The following is a 20,571-nucleotide window of genomic DNA, read 5'->3' as shown; positions in this document are numbered from 1 at the left end:
ATTTTCACTCTAAATTTAATATATTTTATTATTATTTTAATTTTCCTATTTTTCTAAGGCCATACATTTATCTTTCTCTCAATAACTTTTTTTTATGATTTAAGGAAATGCAAGGTGAAAATGTGCACTTGTGTACACCCTGTGGGGTCCAAGAAATTTTTTCTAAGGCTCATCTTACAATTTCTCTTTGCATATTTGATTTTATACCACTTTATTCACTATTTCCTAGCCTTAGAACACTTTCTCTCTCCAAAGTACACATTTTTTACACAAATTCTCTCTCTACACACACATTCTCAAAATTTGACCCTTCTATTGATAATTTTTATGTTTACATATTTGGGATAATAAGGAGGGATCTTACACGAAGCCCCTCAAGATCCTCCTTCATGGAGTAAGATGCTATATGCTACATAAAATATTTGACATTATCCACACTCCCCAATAATTAACCTAAGAGAAATATATTTCACACTCCCCAATAAAATATTTGACATGATCCACGTAAAATATTTGTCACACTCCCCAATAATTAACCTAAGAGAAATATTGATTCCTTATTATTTTTCTACCATTCACTACATGATTAGCAAATGCTTCCAAATATTTGTCATAGTCCACAAGGGATGAAAGAACTACTTTCTATTTGCTCTTTATCCAACACTCATAGTAGAATTGTATATGTGTAATCAGATATCTAAATATGATATGGGTCCATCGAAACCACACAATTTTATGATCATCAATACAATGTGAATTAATTAACATAAGGTATGCACATGAGAAAATATTGATTCCTTATCAGGTTTTTGCCATCAGATGAGAAATATCGTCGGGGTTCTATGGGAATCACATGATCTCATGAGACCATCAGCATCCTTAGACAAAGAGATCATTTCACACCCATTTCACACCCATTCAATGACCATGTAAGCATGGCATGTGATAAGCAATCTTTTAGTAGACGCTTACAACTAGGATAAAGCACCCAAGCATTATTGATCTCTTGGGGCACCTTTCAGCCACGCCTACGCATCTCGACAACATAAACATGAAGATTAAACCACACACAAGGCCAAGAGATTATCCTTGTAGACATGTCTGGATAGAGCACTTGCAAATAGGATCACTACCGGTATTATGAACAAATAGAATCAATATTATGATGAAACCACCTTCTTCCTTGTTCATTTGTGCTATTGGACTTGATGTTGCATCCCCTCTTCCACCAAAACACACCTACTTGAGAGTAACATAGGCTCATCGAGTTTCCCATCAAGAAGTGTATAATACAAGTGAATCTCTAGTACAATGAATGGCTGAGTGAAAACGTTGACTGCAACCCTGTGACCTACTATACACTCGTAAAAGTATGTACGCAATAGAGCATCATACATGACAAATAAGACATTATAACGTAGTGGTTGAGATTATGAAGATGGAACCCAAAGTTCATGAATTCAACACTCGAGAGAAGAGCATGAAGCTTTTTCCCACACCTAGAGTCGGGTGTCGAAGTCAATGACATGACCCCCTACAGCAATGGCATCACTACTCCTTCCTCTCCATCCCTTGGGAATTGGGCCAAGAGGTTCCCCTGCCTCCTCGCACAAAAGGTTTCAAGACCAGAAGAAAAGGATGGTTTCTTAACCTTGAGAATTGTCCATTAGGAAGAGCATCTGTATCAGCAGTAGCAGAGACAAAACGAGGCACACTCCAGAAGCTCGAGGATTCTTTTGATTGATTGAGAGAGGGGGAGAGAGAGAGACAGAATTCAAAAGAATCTGACCCACAATACAGTGCTCCACCCCATTTCTGATGCAATCAGAAATGGGATGGAGAGAGACAGAATTCAAAAGAATCTGACCCAGAATACAGTGCTCCACCCCATTTCTGATGCAATCAGAGTTAAAGTTTGCAATCAAAAGTCAGTTGGCAAGCAAGTAGCTGGGCCTAACTAAGGAGCCTCTCTCAGAGAGGTTACAGTTTCGAGAGTATTCTTTTTGGTAAGAGAGGGAGAGAGAGAGAATGCAATGCATATTATAGATTGCAGGAACCAGTTTACACAAGGACTTAGAGTATGGGAACAACCTACAAATTGAGAAGAAGCCAACATGGCTGGTGTCAGTCCCAAAAACATATATCAACTATTGAAATATACAAGTGAATATAGGGTGTGTGCGGGAACAAGCCCTTGGCAAGAGGCTGTAAAAGAGAATCTATAAATGTGAGAGAACTTGTGAAAAGGTGAGAAGTATCTATTGGGAGAGAATAAAGAGTAGCATGAGGAGATTTAGGAGGTGTGGAGATATTCTGGAAGAGGTGGAGAGAATCAAGAAAAAGAGGTGGAGTGAATCAAGGAGAAATCAGTGGGATTAGATGCTTGGATGTAAGCTCTATAAATTGAGGCATTGGCCTAATGAGAATTTGCTGGTTTTTGATTATCCATGCCTACATTAAGCTATCAGTTAATTACTCACTAATCACATCTTAATTATCATCTAATCTCTGTTAATGATATTGATTCTAACATTTGATCCACCATAACTCATCACATTGCTACAAATTTAACATGATATCAGAGCCTAGCCTAGAATCCATCAATTTGTGAGCCCATTATCTTGCTAATCATGTGGCTAATTAAAATTAGTAGATAATTAATATTTTTACCTTTTTTAACAAACCCTCTGTACCCCCAGCTGGTGGAGGAGCTCTATCTCCTATCACACATCAAAATAGCTCAAGACAGTTTAGCCAAACATAGCTAACATCCTTGTGCTCCAGCCCATCAAAACAGAAGCTCAAACCGCCAGAGCACGCTGCTGTTCCATCCGATTTTACAAGCGTCTTTTTTTCTGAGGAAAAATGAGATCTTATCTACTCTAGATCAAATTGCTCTAATTCCTCTTGGCCCTAGGGATTTTCAAGGGTGCTCTACAAGCTGGTGAAGACAGAATTTGATTTGATCAAGTCTACAGTGAGATCCAAGCTCTTCATCAAATCTATATGTGACTTTGGTAAAACAAAGATTAAGCATTCAATATTTAGTCAAATCTTATGTTTCTTAACTTAATCCTCTACTAGACTAATTGCTATTGATGGCCTTGAAAGGATTTGGGCTCATTTGAATTTTAAGGCCTCAGATCTGGACTCCCCGTATACTCTGTTTTTTGCACACAAAACAGAAGATTAATTTACTAATCAATGATTAATCAATACAAATCACTATATTTTGGTGTAATTGAGAGTTCAAATTAACCATTAGGTATCTAATACAAATCCCTATAACTTCATATTACAATTCGGAGATGGTTTGACACACCAACCATTTCGTACAGATTTGTTACCCTTGGTTTAATGTAATTTTTGATAAAATTATGCTAATAAATTTGTGATAATCATCATCTTGCATTGTTTAACCTACACACAAATTCAAGTTATTCATAGCCAGAGTTGCATTTGAGAATGTGCATAAAAATGAATGCTATATGCATTATGTATTAGACACATTACATCATTATAAAAATGGGATCAGACACTGCTCTTGTCCAGAATAAGGCAAGAGGTATGACCTCTCGCATAGATTTGGGTTTGCATTGCATAATGACACAAGATAAAGATCAAAAGCCCAAAAAAACTGTCAACAATACATTAAATGTTGCTCACATAGAGCAAGAACTGACAGACAAGCTCGTGACCCCAACCATGAAAGAAGAAGAACATCTCTTTCCAAGAGGAGGATCAACACCGAGAAGAAGAGCTAGAGGAAGCATTGAAAGAAGACATGGACGCGTGAAGAGAAGCTGCCACAACAAGAAGACTGAAAGAAGAGGAAGACATGGACGCGTGAAGAGAAGATGCCATGACAAGAAGATTGAAGGCAAAAGAAGATGTGAGGCTCCAAGAAGTGAGGAGCCATGTGAAAATCTTTGAGAGAGAGAGAGAGAGAGAGAGGAAAACCCCACAATCCAATGTTACCTGCTCCGACAGAGTAAAACCACCTCTGAGCCACCGATGATATAGGCCATGTGGTAGATGTATGTGTTAGCACTTAAGTCAAGGTCGCGGACACTTGTAGTAGCCTTGGACACATAAAGAGAGAGAGTGTCAATGACTAAGGACTTCAGGCATTGGTCACGGACTATCAAGCAAGAGCAAAACTTGATATAGGATCCATGTGTGCTAAGAGTATTCACTTGAAGAGAGGTGTGCTAGGCACTGGTCGCGGACTATCAAGTAAGAGGAAAACTTAGTATAGGATCTAAGTATGCTAGGAGCATTCACTTGAGAGGAAGTGTTGAAATATACAAGTGAATAAAGTGTGTGCGGAAACAAGCCCTTAGCAAAAGGCAACAGAATCTGTAAATGTGAGAGAACCTGTGAAAAGGTGAGAAATATCTACTGGGAGAGAATAAAAGGTAGCATGAAGAGATTTAGGAGACGTGGAGATATTCTGAGAAAGATGGAGAGAATCAAGAAAAAGAGATGAAGTGAATCAAAGAGAAATCAGTGGGATTAGATGCTTGGATGTAAACTCTATAAATTGAAACATTAGCCTAATGAGAATTGCTGTTTTTTTATTATCCATGCCTACATTAAGCTATCAATTAATTATTCACTAATCACGTCTTAATTATCGTCTAATCTCTCTGTTAATGATGTTGATTCTAGCATTTGATCCACCATAGCTCATCACATTGCTGCAAATTCAACATAAACGCAGCAAAACCTGGAGAAACAAGAGAAAACCTAACCAAATAGAAACCCAAGTAGACCATATGTAGACGATCAGACACAATCACCAAAGCACATCTTCGTGGCAAAGATACAGGTAACTGGGAGTACCACAATGGGAGAATCATGGTCTATGTGCATACTAAGCGACAGTGTAGTACACCTTTTGTATAAAGTTAAAGGGCCAAATAAGGTGCAGACACTCAAAAGAGGCTCCCGCTCTGAACTGAAACAAGGAGAATTGGTCGTGAAGCATCTTCAACATCAGCTTCAACATCAGCAAGACTAGAAGTAAAATGTGTTGCAGGTCCCAGCAGAATACAACCAAGAACAACGGATGCATCCTGAAGAATTTGCAGCCTTGGCATAAATCCTGTGTGTAAGAAAACCAAAGCAGTGAGATCCAGAATGAGAGGAACCAGGAATCGCCAACTAGAAAACCTGCTAAGATTGCCCCAGCTCCCAAAGGAGGAACATGATATATTATGAACACTGAAAAGGTCCTCCTTGCAAAGTAAGGCCGCCACAAAAGCCTTGGCCTTTCACTTTCCAAACTAGCACCCGTACAAAAATAAATGAAGGGCCAAACCCCAAGGCATTAACCTTTGATTGCAGGTAACTGATTGTTTCACGATATCATTGCATGATAGCTTTATGTTAATAGAGTTATACTCTAAAATCTACAAATAAACATAAATTAAAAGCATAGCATATGTATTTACAGAACATGGCTTTCGGGCAATGAGGCTAGATTATCTCCATGTCCAAAAAAAAATGCAATTTACACCAGCATCGAGAGGACCCAGGGGAATTACTGGGCTGTTGCAATCAGTCAAAATGGTACAGAATAAGGTTTTTCTGTTTTGAGGAAGTTTACCCTGACTTTTTAAAGAAAAGTGTTGACATTCCCAACGAGTGGGAGATGAATGCTCTCAGACATCCTTGAAGAAAATGCCCCCAATACACTAAAGCTCAATACATTTGAAACTTGGCTCTAGTGTCTTTAAACACTTTCTCTGCAATGGCTGCAACATTGCCATCTGCCCTTTTGATCTCCAAGTTGGCCTTCTGATAATGTGATGTACCTCTGATGGCATCTGCAATGAAGTCGTCAAAACCGATGGCAATGGCTGCTTCAGCTTGAGCTCCATACACCAGCCGCTGCACAGTAGCAAAACACAAAGATCGAGTCAAACTAGACCTCATGCTTGTCTCTGCAATTGCCCTTTAGCAAAGCTAAGGGACCATGCCTAATGCAAAAGGACCACACTCCTGCATACTTCTGAATGTCCATTGTTTATGATGCAGATTATGTGAGAAAAGAGCAGTCATCTCTTCACCAAGGTTCTGTTCTCATACCTTGATTCTTGAAAGATGTATGGCACCAAAACACATCGGGCAAGGCTCACATGATGCATACATTTCACAATCAGAGAGTTCCAAGCGTCCAAGCTTCTTACATGCCTGCTATAAAACAAAAAGGTGATCAAAACTCTTCTTAACTAACCAAATACCACAATAAATCACCAAAAAGAGAAATGTGATAACTCGTACATCGATGGCCAGGAAGGTGACCATGCAGTTTTTCTTTATAACATGAATGGCAATGTTGAAAAAACTTTAAGATGAGCCAAACATGCAAGAGACATTGGTCAATCTTGAGGGCATGACAGTGACAGATACATGTGGCAACACACCATACTTGAGCCTGCACACAAACTTGCCATCGATAAAACCCCTCTACCCTCACAAGACGACGCCTCTTCAGTGCACAATCCAAATTTAGATAATGATGTGCACAGTGCAGACAAGTACTAGCAACACTGCCGTTGGAACTTGTCCAGCAGCTTGTAGCAACAGATGACACCACTCAACACACATAAATATAAAACCAAGGGGGTCATTTCATATCCAAATTTTAGCCAGAAGACCAAGCGAGTTGCAGCCCAGCGGTTCGGTGCACTTACTCAAGACTGAGAGGTCCTGGGTTCAAGACCCAGCTGATGCTCCCCTTGATGGCACCCCACCTGGCTTGAGCACCCATGGAAAAATAGCCTTCGGGCAGGACTCACCTTCCGGTGCAGGCACACATGACCCTTCGGGTGGAGAAAAAATTTACTACTAGAGTAATCTACCACCCAGGGAAAAAATTTAGCTGGACGGGTCTCTTTATGAAGAGAAACCAGTACCAGAAGCAGGGCCAGGTGTCCCAAATTTCAGTCTAAACACTAAACAGGGTTGATGGAGTATCATCAGCCTTGTGAACGAGTAGGTGGCACCACGCATACACTTGCAACATGGTCCTGAAGGCTGATTCAAAGATGCTCCCCAATCAGTCCCCAAATTGCAGGCCCATTCAGGGCCCCAAACAAAGCTACGGTCTTAAGGACTCAGACTGAGTGCATTCACGTATGCATACGTCGTTTAGGGCTAGAGAGCCCATCAATTCTGGCTTACACAGTCCCGTAATGAAAGATCGTCCCTCTCATAAAACTGACCATTAGTGTGCCTTCTGAGCTACTCTGAACTTCTCTTGTTTTGCTCCCTTGTAATTGCAAGAGGTACACAACACTGCCCAAGGTAACAAAAGTGTACTCCAGAAAACAAAAGACTGTCCATGCCAAGGTGCTGTGCAACAATGCAAGGGAGCTGTGTTCAGATAAAAATGGCTTCGCGCTGCCTCCCACTGGCTAAAGCAATCACAGATCTGCCAGCAATTATGAAGACATATGGCTGACAGGTGCAAAACACACGGCACGATACCAAGGCAAATAAAACAAAGGAATGAGCCTACTCAACGCAGTTGGTGCTGCCCAAGCACGGGAACGCGAAAAGCCCCAACATGGGGGAAACAAGAAACACATGTGGGCAGAGGGAAAGACAAAGGGAAACATTGTTTGCCAAAACAGCAAAAATGTTATCAATATCATTGTCTTCACTATTCATTCTCAAGATGTCAAACTTCACACTTCACATTGCATATCTTTGACAAATCTTGGTCACTACACCCTCGGGTTTTAAGAAATTACTTCTTATATTTGAATATGAGATATGTGCAACGCTGCACCATTTCCCATTTCTGTTTTTCCTCTTGCCCATTTCCATATCTCTAATGTCCATAGATCTCATTTCTCTAGTTCTATTTCTGAAAATTAGCTACTGACAAAGCTTCAAACCATCAAATCGATCATATATATACTATAGACCTCATGTCATCTGCACCCAAGAGTAGGTGCAGGCCTATGTATAAAGATATGTCCAGCGTTATGTTGCTTTGTGTGATGGGATCCCGACTCATGTCATCTGCACCCAAGAGTAAGGTGCATGTTTATGTATAAAAATATGCTGCAGTTACACTGGCCACAATGTAAGAAACCAAGATCTTTGTCCCATCATAATGAACTCATGCAGATTAAATTTACAGAAAAATATCAAGAAGTATGTGCACTTTACAGAAAAATATCAAGAAGTATGTGCACTTTACATCCTTCTTGTGAAGAAACATAATCCACAATCCCTTAAACCTGTGCACCTAAGACCTAGCCCAAAAAGATATCATCTAAAACCAGAAAGCTTGCCACAACTCACCTCACGAACTGCTGTAACCTCTGCATGAGCTGTGGGATCCGTGTGTTCAAGAACCATATTGTGACAGCTCACGACAATTTCATCATTTAACACCACGACTGCACCAAAGGGTCCACCATGGCCACAATTGACACCTTCATAGGCTTCTTCCACTGCTTTGGAGAGAAAGTTGTAGTCTCTATCTTGAACCGCTAGGGACAAAACAACACATGCCCAATTATTCACGAAATTATAATTACTAGAGAGGAAAGACTCATGCAATCAACTAAAGGTCTACTACGCAGACATAAAGCCCACCTTTCATTTCTAACAAAAATTGTATGGGCGGGTATATGTGCAAAGGCCCTAAGTATTATACCTTCGTGATGCCCAGGGAAGGTCGAGGCGACAGAGATGGTATTGTCATTTTCCAAAACTGTCATGTCCACTGTGAAACCAAAAATTAGCGCAATCATATAAGGAATAACATTGTCTTGTATCAAGAGCACAGACTTAATTGTGAAAGCACCTACTTACCAGTTTCATCCATTGGTGTAAGAAAATGAATAGAGCAGAAATAGGGCAGACGCGCACACAATATGAAACGTATATCCTCCCTAGCATGAAGATGTACTGTTTCCAATCAGATGTGTATGTATATGTGCAAATGTTCATACAGCCATGTGTGTACATGTGATCTTTCTATCAATCAATCATACATGTGCATGTATATGTGAAAATGTAGATGCGGACATGCATGCATGGTAAGATCTCTCTCTCTCTCTCTCTCTCTCTCTCTCTCTCTCTCACACACACACACACACACAACCCCCATTCCAATGGATGAGCAACGCTATGATGTATATGGACTCTCTCTCTCTCTCTCTCTCAAACACACACATTATAAGAAACAATGCGCATCGGTCTATGCAAAGAGTAATGGATAGAATTATACTCCACAAAATCCTAATCTCCTTGTTCAATGGGAAGAAACAAGAAGATTAAATCGTCATGGAACGCGGTTAGGTTAAGCAATCGATTGAACAAAACGTTAAAATTTCTAGGCTACTACGAAGTGACAGAAAGACAAACCCTAATATACGAAAGAGGGTGAAACCTTAGTCTCTGAAAGGAAGCCCTGATTCAGGACGAAAGAAGGAGAAGGGAAGGCGGAGGTAGTGCACAAATCTTCACGTTCGGCTCTCGGCTCAGATTTCAATCGCAACAACTGCTACGTTTGCTAGCAGTTCTCCTTTTGTAGGCGCGTGCACACTCTCCCCCGACTTCCTTGAGCACACATTAAATCATAATAAATTAAAATTTCCAATTTTCCATTTTATAAAATCGCCCTCACATCCATAACTAAGAAGAAGAATGTTCATTCAAAAATAAGATACCTTCTTTTACTGCCACTCAATTCGCTTCATCACCAACGTTTCCAAATAAATTTTGTCTTTTCCCCATGCACTTTTTAATTAACTTTTGCCTTTTCCATATTAGTTGTTAATTGATGCTCAACTGCTCTGTCTTTTTTTGAACTCTCGGGCGTTCCCACTTGTTCACACAAGTTTTTGTTTTTTCTGTGAAAAAGAGCTCTTCTCACATGCCCAAAAAAAAAGAGGCTCCAATAGGGCCATGGCCCCTAGGTCTGCTTGGTGGCATTGTGAGACGAGTCATTCGACCATTTGGCTACAATACTACCCCACTGGTGTTTGTTGATGGGGAGGGTGTTGCATTCTCTTGAGTCTTGCCCAACCTCCACAACTTTTTACATATTTTTCTTTTCTTCTTTACACACTCTTTTGACCCCTAGTAGCCCAACTAGACAAGACTATTACACAAACGACTCTTTAGAAGCGCCTTCAAAGCTTAATCCCATAGATAGTTTGTCATTTTCACACATAATTTTATTACGCTAATTTACAAGCTTTATTACACTAGTTTGTCATTTTCACACGTAATTTTATTACGCTAATTTATAAGCTTTTCACCAAGTGCTTGTGAGTATTTGTTTTGTATTCAGTTCAACAAACAACATAACTAAACAGACTTGACCCAAGTTTGTGGATGGCCAAGTTTTAAGACACAAAGTTGTGGGGTCTTTGCCACGTTTATATAATAGCATGTTGTCAAGCTAATAATTTAGTAGCATTTTTTATTGAGTTGCATAGTAGTGGGAAAAGAAGATGCATGTGCAAGAGTATTAAAAGTGCACAATGGGAAAGGGAAATGCATTAAATACTTGCCATGGGGAAACTGTGTAAAACAACCTAAAGCCCATGTTTTTAGCATTTTCTTTTTAAGCCTTATAAGGTGTTGCGGACCAACATGATAAGGCCATGCAATCAATGCCTTGCATCTTAGATTGGGCAAGGACATATATGCGAGCATAAGCTCTCTTTTTCAAAGTAGGTCTCTCAACATTCACTTTTCATGCAAGCTTTAAACCTCATTGAGAGAGAGAGAGAGAGAGAGAGAGAGAGGAGGAGGAGGAGGAGGAGGAGGAGGAGGAGGAGGATGGGGGCAACACGCTATAGTAAAAATAGATGAGTCGTTAATGTTTATGTAAGAAGCCATGTGCATTACATTCAATAAAAAGGCTCCCTTGACTATGGAAACTTAGAAAAAAGTGAAAGTGAATGCTTAGTCCTACTTAGGCAAGGTAAAAATGTCTTTTAATGAATTTGGAATTTCGTGTTGTTCTCACCAAAAGACGTAAGAACAAAGAAATTTCATGTTGTCTTCTACACTGTCTACTTTGTATAAGGCTTACACAAGGCAAATAGATATAATGAACAAAGAAATGGAATATTAAATCTTCCATTTCTCCAAGAGGAGTTCGAAAGCAACCTAAGCAGTCTTCGATATGGTTTGCAAAATAATATACACTAGGCTTATTTGTCATGGGTTTTTCACTTTATCCTAAAATATTAGTGTTGCACACATGAGTTTTGAACACCCTAGTGATAGCTTATTTTGAATAGTATATTCAAATCAATGCTCCTTCTTTCTACCTTTTACATCCACTATTTTGAGTAGGGTATCTTTATTGGAACTAGCTTTTACATACAAGAGGGGGCTTTTTATAAGGGGTGTACCTTATAAAATTCTTGAGTCCCATGGTTAATCATTTGAATAAGCATCAAAAATGTTGGAAGTATGACCTCCCACACCTTTGTTTAGTTTGGGGGGTTTTAACTTGAGACTTGGTTTAGTGAGCATGATTCCTTAGTACTCTAAGTATAAATTTTAAGGAGTGAGAACCTACTAGTGAAAGATCAACATTTCTTGACAAAGTTAAGTGGATGTTCACTTGATTTTGTTTTATGCTTCGTAATATTTTTTGAATGGATATTCACTTGATTTTGTTTTATGCTACATTAAGTTTTTTTGAATGGATGTTTACTTGATTTTATTTTATGCTACATTTAGTTTTTTTGAATGGATGTTCACTTGATTTTATTTTATGCTTCATTAAGTTTTAATGGATGTTCACTTGATTTTGTTTTATGCTTCAATAAGCTCTCAACTTCTCGATAAGAATTTTTAAATTTTCACCCAAATTGACTAAAATGTATTACTATGTTGAATTTTTTAATTGAGCTTTAAAGCTTATTTTGATTTATAACCCATGTATTGTTTCTCTATTATATTCAATGGAAACACATATTCTAATTTTGGGATCAATAGGCTCCCACTAAATTACCTCTTTTATGACTATGCATCATGCTCACCATTGATATTTTATGACTTTAACTAACAAACTTCATTATTCAAGAACTTTTTGAAACAAAAAAGGATCCTCCATTGAAGCATTTTTGCACATCTTTATTCCATTATCCCAAAAAATATGCCTTCTTACATCACCCCATCACTTCTTTGTACCAATGATCTTACAAATGCTTTAAGCTTCGTCCTTAGTTTGAGAAGAAAGAAAACACTTTTTTACAAATACGTCACATTATAAGTCACCTAGCATCTCGCCCTTTTTACTTTCCCAACATGCCTTTATTATATTGGTACTATCTTCCTTGTTATCTTTTCAAGCTTAAGCCTAGATCAATGATAATGCACGGCAGGATCAATGATAATACACATTAGCTACACAAAAGAGTTGTGGAGTCATAATTCACTCTAAGAAATATACATGTCCTTGTGTTGCGTGGAAAACTTAAAAGTCCCAATGTAAATTGCAGTTCCATGTCATTGTGTGAAGAGATTCTTTTCACACGTTAGAGAGGTTCTTGACTGCATAATCTCATCTATTCATAGTTCTTAGATACTCATTCCTTTTAATTTTTCACCCCATCCCATGACTTTTTCAAAGCATTCATTTCAAATTTTCACCCCATCCCATAACTTTTTCAAAGCATTTATTTTAACTTTTCACCCCACCCCATCACTTTTTCAAAGCATTTATTTTAACTTTTCACCCCATCCCATGACTTTTGCAAAGCATTCATTATATTTGTATGAGTTTAGTCTGCATCTCTCAATATCAAGTTGCATAAAGGTGGCATATGCTAACCAATCACTCATACCTACTATCAATAAGGTTATAGATTCTCATGTGAGAATAAGCACACTGGTTTTCCACCCCTACATGTACATACAATTTAGATCTAAGTATAAAATAGTACAAGTTTGGTTTTCAAGGCTTATACAAATCATTTTTTCTTTGAATGCAAGGTACACAAGATAATGCTAGCAGTTACTTTTGACAAAAACTCAAGTACTCGCTTGTCCCAACTACATAACACAAACAAAATTATCATTGTCGTTTCCAACAAGCCAAAAATATGATTTATTTCTAGAGGCATATTTGCAAGTGGAATTTTTATGAGGTAAAATAGTCATGGTAGTTGGGTATATCAACTCAATGTGATATCCACATGTTTAGTTGCTTGGTAGCCCACTCAACTATAAAATATGAAGAAAAAGATATACTTTTTATTTTAGTCTTGAACTTAAATAATATCACATGAGCCCAATTTCAAAAGCATTGCACAATGCTTAATACCCCTAAGCACTTTCTATCTTAGTCTTGAACTAAAATGATATCACATGAGCCCACTTTTAAAATCATTGATGCTATCGGTATCAATCACCCTCTTGTAAAAGTTTACGGTATGCTTTAAAACTTCTTAGGTTTCCCATACACATCCATTTTTACTTAATATCAATTAAATCAAGGTACGTGTGATTCTCACATAACTAAAATGATATCATATGAGCCCACTTTCAAAAGCATTACAATGCTTGATACCCTATTGTAAAAGATTAAATTATGCTTTACATCTTCTTATATTTTCCATGCACATCCATCTCTACTTAATATCAATAAATTAAGGTACATATGATTTTACCAACTCACATAATAATGGATATTTTTTGCTACACAAATGAACTAGTGATAATGTGACAAAGACTTTTGGGCCACTTGATTGATTTGTAGTCACTTAACCCTACAACCTTGATATGAATTATGAAATTATCATGTTTTCAAGATAAGAACTTACCTTAACCTATGGAACAAGTGTCATTTGGTAATTTTCCATAGAGGTGCAAATGCAAGTTCCCTTGTGGGTGTGTTAGCTTATTTGTCGCGTCCTTCCATTGTCACACAGGAATGCTTCCATGGCTTTGGGGGTGAAGGAAGAGCTCTCTTTGCCTAGATGGAGGCAAGAAAGGAAGAGGAATGCTTCCATGGCTTTGGGGGTGAAGGAAGAGCTCTCTTTGCCTAGATGGAGGCAAGAAAGGAAGAGCCTTCATGATGATTCTCTCTTACAAGCCATAGGTAGAGAAGAAGGAAGAGCTCTTTTTGCCTAGATGGAGGCAAGAAAGGAAGAGCCTTCATGCAAGAATCCAACGCAATACAAGTAAGCAAGAGGGTAGAGAAGAGGGAGAACTCACAAGTATTCTATTGCAAGGGATATTGCAATAGAATACTTGTGAGCTCACAAATATTCTATTGTAAAGGATATTGCAATAGAATACTTGTGAGCTCACAAATATTCTATTGTAAGGGATATTGCAATAGTATTCTATTACAAGGGATATTGTAGTATAGAAGAGGGAGAGCTCACAAGTATTCTATTGCAAGGGATATTGCTTAGTATCAAAATTGACCTACATAGAAAGGGCTATTGTTCACAATTGGGTGGCAACTTAAAAAATGGTCATGTGCTACTAGTTCTAGGCTTAAGCAAGTATATACACAAAGTTTGTAACTACCTTATTTAGCATTAAGCTCATGGTAAGGTCGCTTTACAAAGCCTAGAATTATCTTACAAAATATAGGGCTTCCACTACTTCACATGGATAAGATGGCAAAGCGCCATACAATAGGTCGTGTGCAGATGAAACCATGTTAACCTATGAAGTGGTTAACGTACCCCCTTCCTAATGGTGATTGTGCCCTTGTGTCACTAAGCTCTGTGGTGAAGATATTTTAGAGAGGTGTGGATGGTCAAAGATGTAGTCAGTGAAGATACCAATCCACATGCTTCGAGGCGGCCTGGTGTAGATAGAGTTTGGTTGGCCACCGAGTTAGGAAGCATGTCAAGGTTTTATGTGGTTTAATGTAGGCAAAAAAAATGTTTAATGCAATGCCTCATGTCAAGGTTGTATGTGGTGTAATGCTTGATGCAAGGCCTCATATTCAGGGTTGTGATTTTTTGTTGGGCCCATACAAAGAAAGAGGCCAATCCACATGCTTCAATGAAGAGACCAATCCACATGCTTCGAGCCAAGTGAAGATAGAGTTTGGTTGGCGACTGAGTTAGGAAGAATGTCAAGGTTTCATGTTGTGTAATGTGGCAAACAAATGCATGATGCAAGGCCTCATGTCTGGGGTTCTGATTTATTTGTTGGGCCTATACAAAGAAACAGGACCTTTAGCTTTGCTTTGTGGATTATTGTGCCAATACCACCTTCATTTGATTTATTGTTAATGATGGTGGTCAAGAATTGTTTGGCATGGTGGTATGATTCTCAAATCTCATGGAACTAGAGAATGGGTTGTTGTGATGTTTCATGTTTCTCTTTGGTGGTGCGGTTTTTGTTGTGATGGTGGCAAAGATATTCAAGAAGAGTGGTTTTGGCTTGCTTGGCATGGCAAGGTATGATTCCCAGATCTCATGGCAAAACTAGAGACTGGGTTGTTGTGATGTTGCATGTTGCTCTTTGGTGGTGCAGTTTTTGTTGTGATGGCAAAGATAGTTCAAGAAGAGTGGTTTTGGATTTCTTGGCAATGGAATGTCGCCTAGTAGTGCATCTTTACTAGTCTTGATTGGTGTTGACTATTGCTCAGTGTTTCATTGAGCTTCCTAACTGTGTTCTCTTTCTTGTCTTGTCAAGCAACCGTCTTTATGTTTCTTTCGTGGAGTGTGTTTCTTTTTCCTCGAGTGTTGTGTGCTTCTTCTTGAGCGATAGCATCTGACATTGTAAGATTCCTCCCTCTAGCTTTTGAGATGTAAAGGCGTAAGAACCTCCCCTTCAATCTCTTGTAATCACCCCCCCTTAGAAATGGAAAAAGATCTTATTTTATCCTGTTTTGGCCTAGAGAGAGAAAATGTCTAGAGAGAGATAATTCAAAATTGAGATATTTCTAGACACAAAGTTTCTCCTAATATCTAAGATGGATTCCCCTGAAACAGAAGTTCAAAAAGAATTTTCCAATGTGCATTAGGAATTAATTGATTATGTGTATAAGAGACCTTAGCCTAAGGGTCTACATTTTCAGAAATTTTTGGATTAAGGTCCAAATAAGATTCCAAAGGGCCAATAGGATTAATCCAAGTGTTGGGATGACAAAAATGCAAAGAATAAAAGAAAATACTCCAAAAATGAATAAATGCTCACATAAGATGAAGAGTTGACTGAGTACTGGGTTTATTAGTTAAAAATTAGGATATTTTAAGTAAAATGATGAATTTTTGACACCTCAGTAAAGAGGGAGAGCCCCATCAAGTAGGCATCTTTTTTATCATCATTGCTTGACATTTTCAATTCAAAAAAATCAAGATATTTTATCTCTCCTCTCTCCTGATGCAAACTAGATCAAAAAGGACGCCAAACTGGTCCAAAACTTGTCCAAATTAGGTCAGACTAAAGCTAGAAGCCTCTAGAACCAGGTTGGACTTGGTTAGTGGCCTCCCTCACCTATAAATAGACCCTCATTCCTTGTATTTTCATCTTTGTGAATTTACAGCCATTATTATCTTCATTTTAGTGTAATTCTATTATCCCTCTATTTTGCCTCTTCTTTTGGGAGCTTTGGAGCTTCCCAATTCTCCATCTTCTCTTGGAGATTACCCTCTCCCTCTTAATTAGTGGCCAAGGACTTTTGTTTTTTTCTATTCTACTCAATGACTTTCTTCTTCTCAACACCTCTAAAGCTTGAGAAGCTTTCAAATCAATGGCTTTTTCTTGAAATCAAGCTCTCGAATGATTCATAATGTTTAATTAGATTAATGCTAATCTTTATGCTTAATTATAATATTTTCTTTAAGAAAATCATCTTTATGATTAGGTCCTTGTTAGAAGGATGATTCTTATGATTATCTCATTATCTTAATCTAAACTCTAGGCTTGACAAGCTAGAGAAAAAGATTAGATATTTTTATGATTTTATCTAGCTAAAAATGATGATTAATTTCTTTAAGCTTGCTTATGATTAAGAAAAAATCATATTAACTCATTTTTAATTGAAAGAGGGCTATGCTAACATTTTTAGAAATAAGGAATGGTTATTTTAGAATAATCAAGAGATTTAATCATAATTATGCTTATAATTATGATTATAATTATGCTAGGTATGCATAATTAAATTTTAGTCTAAAAGAGGAGTTCCTATCATATTTCAAATACAAGTTTTCATTTCAAATTAGAAAATTGAACATTTCTAGTAATTGCAACGAAGCTCTGGCAAAATTTTTCAGAAAAAAGATAAATCTTATTTTTATGCATAATTTTAATAAAGCAAAAAGAGAAATTCCTATCATATTCTAGGCATAGATATTCTTATGCTAAAAGAATGATTTTTGTCATTTTTATGGAAAACACTTTTATAGAATTTATGCATATTTATTTAATTAGAGAAAAGAGAAATTTTTGATATATTTATTTAAAAGAGGAATTCCCATGATTTCGAGATTCAAACATTTAAATGTTAAAAGAGGAATTTTTGACATATTTCAAAATATGAGTATTTTTATTTATTTATCAAAAGTGAAATTCTGAGTATTATCATTTTTATGGGAATAAATTTATGCGTAGTAAATTTTATGCAAAAAGAGGAGTTTTGAGCATTATCCAATTAACAGAAAAATAAAGAAGGTTATGCATATTTTTTTTCTAGGATCATTCAAATTATGAGAATTATAATGATTCATTTAAATAATTTGATTAGTGTTTATACTGAAAGAAGAAATATGGGTATAATTGATTTTGTAAATCCCATGAATCTTTTATTCAAAAAGAAGAATATTGAGTATATCTTATTTTGAGAAATTTGAGAAAGAATGTGAAAATATTCATCGAGAAAGCTTGGATAATTCTTAATCAGAAAAGGAATTTTGAATACTTTTAACCTTTTGAAATTCTAAGTATACGTTTAGATTCTTGGAAGATAGAATCTTGGAGTACTTTCTGAATAGGAAAAGGACTTCCCAGAAAAAGACCAGAAACACACTTAGTTGAATGAAGGTATGGCTGATTTATTCCTAGTTTCCCTGGAAAAGGAATTTGGAATCCCTAAGAGGATCAAGGATCCAAAAAGTGAATGGAAATTTAGATTTAAACATGGGATGTCCATCTATAAAATCCAATTCATCGATTAAAAGTATTCATTAATGAAGCTTAAAGAATGAAAACATAATACGTAAATGCTCTTCTTGAGTTTTTACTATAAATTTCTGATAAACTCCGTTTTTCCTTTTTAAGCCTTCAACAACACTCTGATACGTGGAGTTAATGGAATCGAGAAAAAGTAAGCCAAGCAATTGGCAGAAACCTAGAAAAGCTCTATCAGTATCGAAAGTAGAGTAACTGTACTTTCAACTTGAGTTAAATGGATGTGATGTGATGTGATGTGGATCTGGATGGATCTGGATGGATGTAAATGGATGTGATATGATGTGAATGGATGTGAATGGATGTGAATAGATGTGATATGATGTGAATGGATGGAAATGGATATGAATAGATGTGAATGGATGTGTTATGATCTGAATGGATGGGAATTGGATGTGAGTGGATGTCTTATGATCTGAATGGATGTGAGTGGATGTGAGTGGATGTGTTATGATCTGAGTGGATGTGTTATGATCTGAGTGGATCTGAGTGGATGTGTTATGATCTGAGTGGATGTGAGTGGATGTGAATGGATGTGTTATGATCTGAGTGGATGTGAGTGGATGTGTTATGATCTGAATGGATGTGAGTGGATGTGAATGGATGTGTTATGATCTGAGTGGATGTGAGTGGATGTGAGATGTGGATGTGTTATGATCTGAGTGGATGTGAGTGGATGTGAGATGTGGATGTGATGTAATGTAGACAGAATGAATGAGATGTGATGTGAATAGCTGTGGACGTGATGTAATGTGGATGGAATGAATGTGATGTGATATGGATGGAATAAATGTGATGTGATAAGGATAGATGTGGATGGAATGTATGTGATGTGATGAGGATGCAATGAATGTGATGGATGTGAATGGGTGTGATGGATGTGAATAAGTGTGATGAGATGTCAATGGATGCGATGAGATGTGAATGGATGCGAATGTGATATGATGATATCTGAATGGATGTGATGTAATGTGAATGGATGGATGAAATGTAAGGTGGATGAATGTGCGTGTACGTAGATGTGAATGGATGAGATGTGATGTGGATAGATGTGAGGTGATGAGGATGCAATGAATGTGATGGATGTGAATGGGTGTGATGGATGTGAATAAGTGTGATGAGATGTGAATGGATGCGATGAGATGTGAATGGATGCGAATGTGATATAATGATATCCGAATGGATGTGATGTAATGTGAATGGATGGATGAAATGTAAGGTGGATGAATGTGCGTGTACGTAGATGTGAATGGATGAGATGTGATGTGAATGGATGTGATGTGATGTGATGTGGATATGGGTAGATGTGAATGGATGAGATGTGATGAGGATGGATGTGACGTGATGTGATGAGGATCTGAATAGATGTAATTGGATGTGATGAGGATAGATTGATGAGATGTAATATGATATGATTGGATGAGAATGGATGAAGACGATGGAAATACATAAAGTTGCAACAGCTGAACGGAGAGTCAACGGAGGACGTCTCGAGTAGCAAGGTCGGCCGAGGTCTTGACCAGCCTCGGTTCGATTTAAATGGTGAGCTTTCGGTACGGTGGATGAGGGACCAAGGAAGAAGCAGCCTATGATGAGTGAAGCGCTAGGTGACCGAAGGAGCCTAGAGGGTGCTGACCATACGGTGCTTAGGCTCTGGGTCCCCGAAGATATCCACACGTGCATCGAGGAAGAAAAATGGAACAAGGTGTTAGAGTTGTTTTCTGAACTCGGGCATGGATCTAGTTGATTGTCCTTTTGCTGGTCCTCAAACGGATGAGTCCATGGCTCTTTTATATGGATCTATTGGTTGATCTTGCTGATCTTCAATGGAGAGTCCATCTCGATTTTCTATAAATAGACCCTTAGTCTTTTGTAAAAAAATCTGTGAGCTATACCATGCCAGTATTACATTAAAATAATCATATTTTCTATTATCCCTTAAAAATCCTCTACTTTTGGGGAGCTTGGAGCGTCTCTCTCTCTCTTTAACAACTCTTGGAGCTTTCTTCTTAACTCACTAAACCAATTGATTGGTTGGGGGCCTCACTTCTAGATAAAGAAGCAAGCCAAAACTAGAGGTAAGAAGGAATTTCATGGTTTTTGTTAATATTCTCAAATGATTTCACTTCTCAACCCCTCTCAAGGTTGAGAAGTTTCTAATTAGTTGTTTTTAATGCAAATCAAGCTTTCTTTAAGAACTTTAATGATCAATCACAAAAAGTTAATCTTTATGCTTATTTAGAATGCTTTTTATGTATATCTCTCTCTCCCCCAAAAGAATAGTCATTCCTATGGCTAATTCTTTAAAAAAAGAATGCTTCTCATTGATAAATTCTTAATTCAAAACCAAACTCTAAGCTTGTTAAGCTAGAGGTTAAGAAAATAGTATTTTTATGCTTTTATGTTAATAAAATT

The 20,571-nt window shown here is 37.5% G+C and overlaps 1 protein-coding gene across 8 annotated transcripts; it reads right to left on the bottom strand.

The window, feature by feature from the left end:
- Positions 1-5,466: 5,466 nt before the first annotated feature.
- On the bottom strand, positions 5,467-9,574 carry LOC147625593 (guanosine deaminase-like). Of its 8 annotated transcripts, none has more exons than XM_086817106.1 (6): positions 9,419-9,574; positions 8,839-8,918; positions 8,681-8,749; positions 8,323-8,513; positions 6,094-6,198; positions 5,467-5,895 (listed from the first exon to the last, which is right to left on the bottom strand). In XM_086817106.1, the coding sequence occupies exons 2-6, from the start codon at positions 8,849-8,851 to the stop codon at positions 5,707-5,709; spliced, it is 567 nt and encodes a 188-aa protein (XP_086673232.1). In that variant the 5' UTR covers positions 8,852-8,918; positions 9,419-9,574; the 3' UTR covers positions 5,467-5,706. The 8 variants fall into 8 exon arrangements, with proteins under 8 accessions (XP_086673232.1, XP_086673235.1, XP_086673236.1 ...); XM_086817109.1 differs by having other exon boundaries at positions 8,323-8,504; XM_086817110.1 differs by having other exon boundaries at positions 8,681-8,737.
- Between the last annotated feature and the right edge of the window lie 10,997 nt (positions 9,575-20,571).

The sequence above is a fragment of the Cibotium barometz genome, chromosome 23 (assembly GCF_041138505.1).
Source record: "Cibotium barometz isolate CiBa-2024 chromosome 23, ASM4113850v1, whole genome shotgun sequence".
NCBI classification, from domain to species: Eukaryota; Viridiplantae; Streptophyta; class Polypodiopsida; order Cyatheales; family Cibotiaceae; genus Cibotium; species Cibotium barometz.
This window is presented reverse-complemented; position numbering and strand designations above follow the sequence as displayed.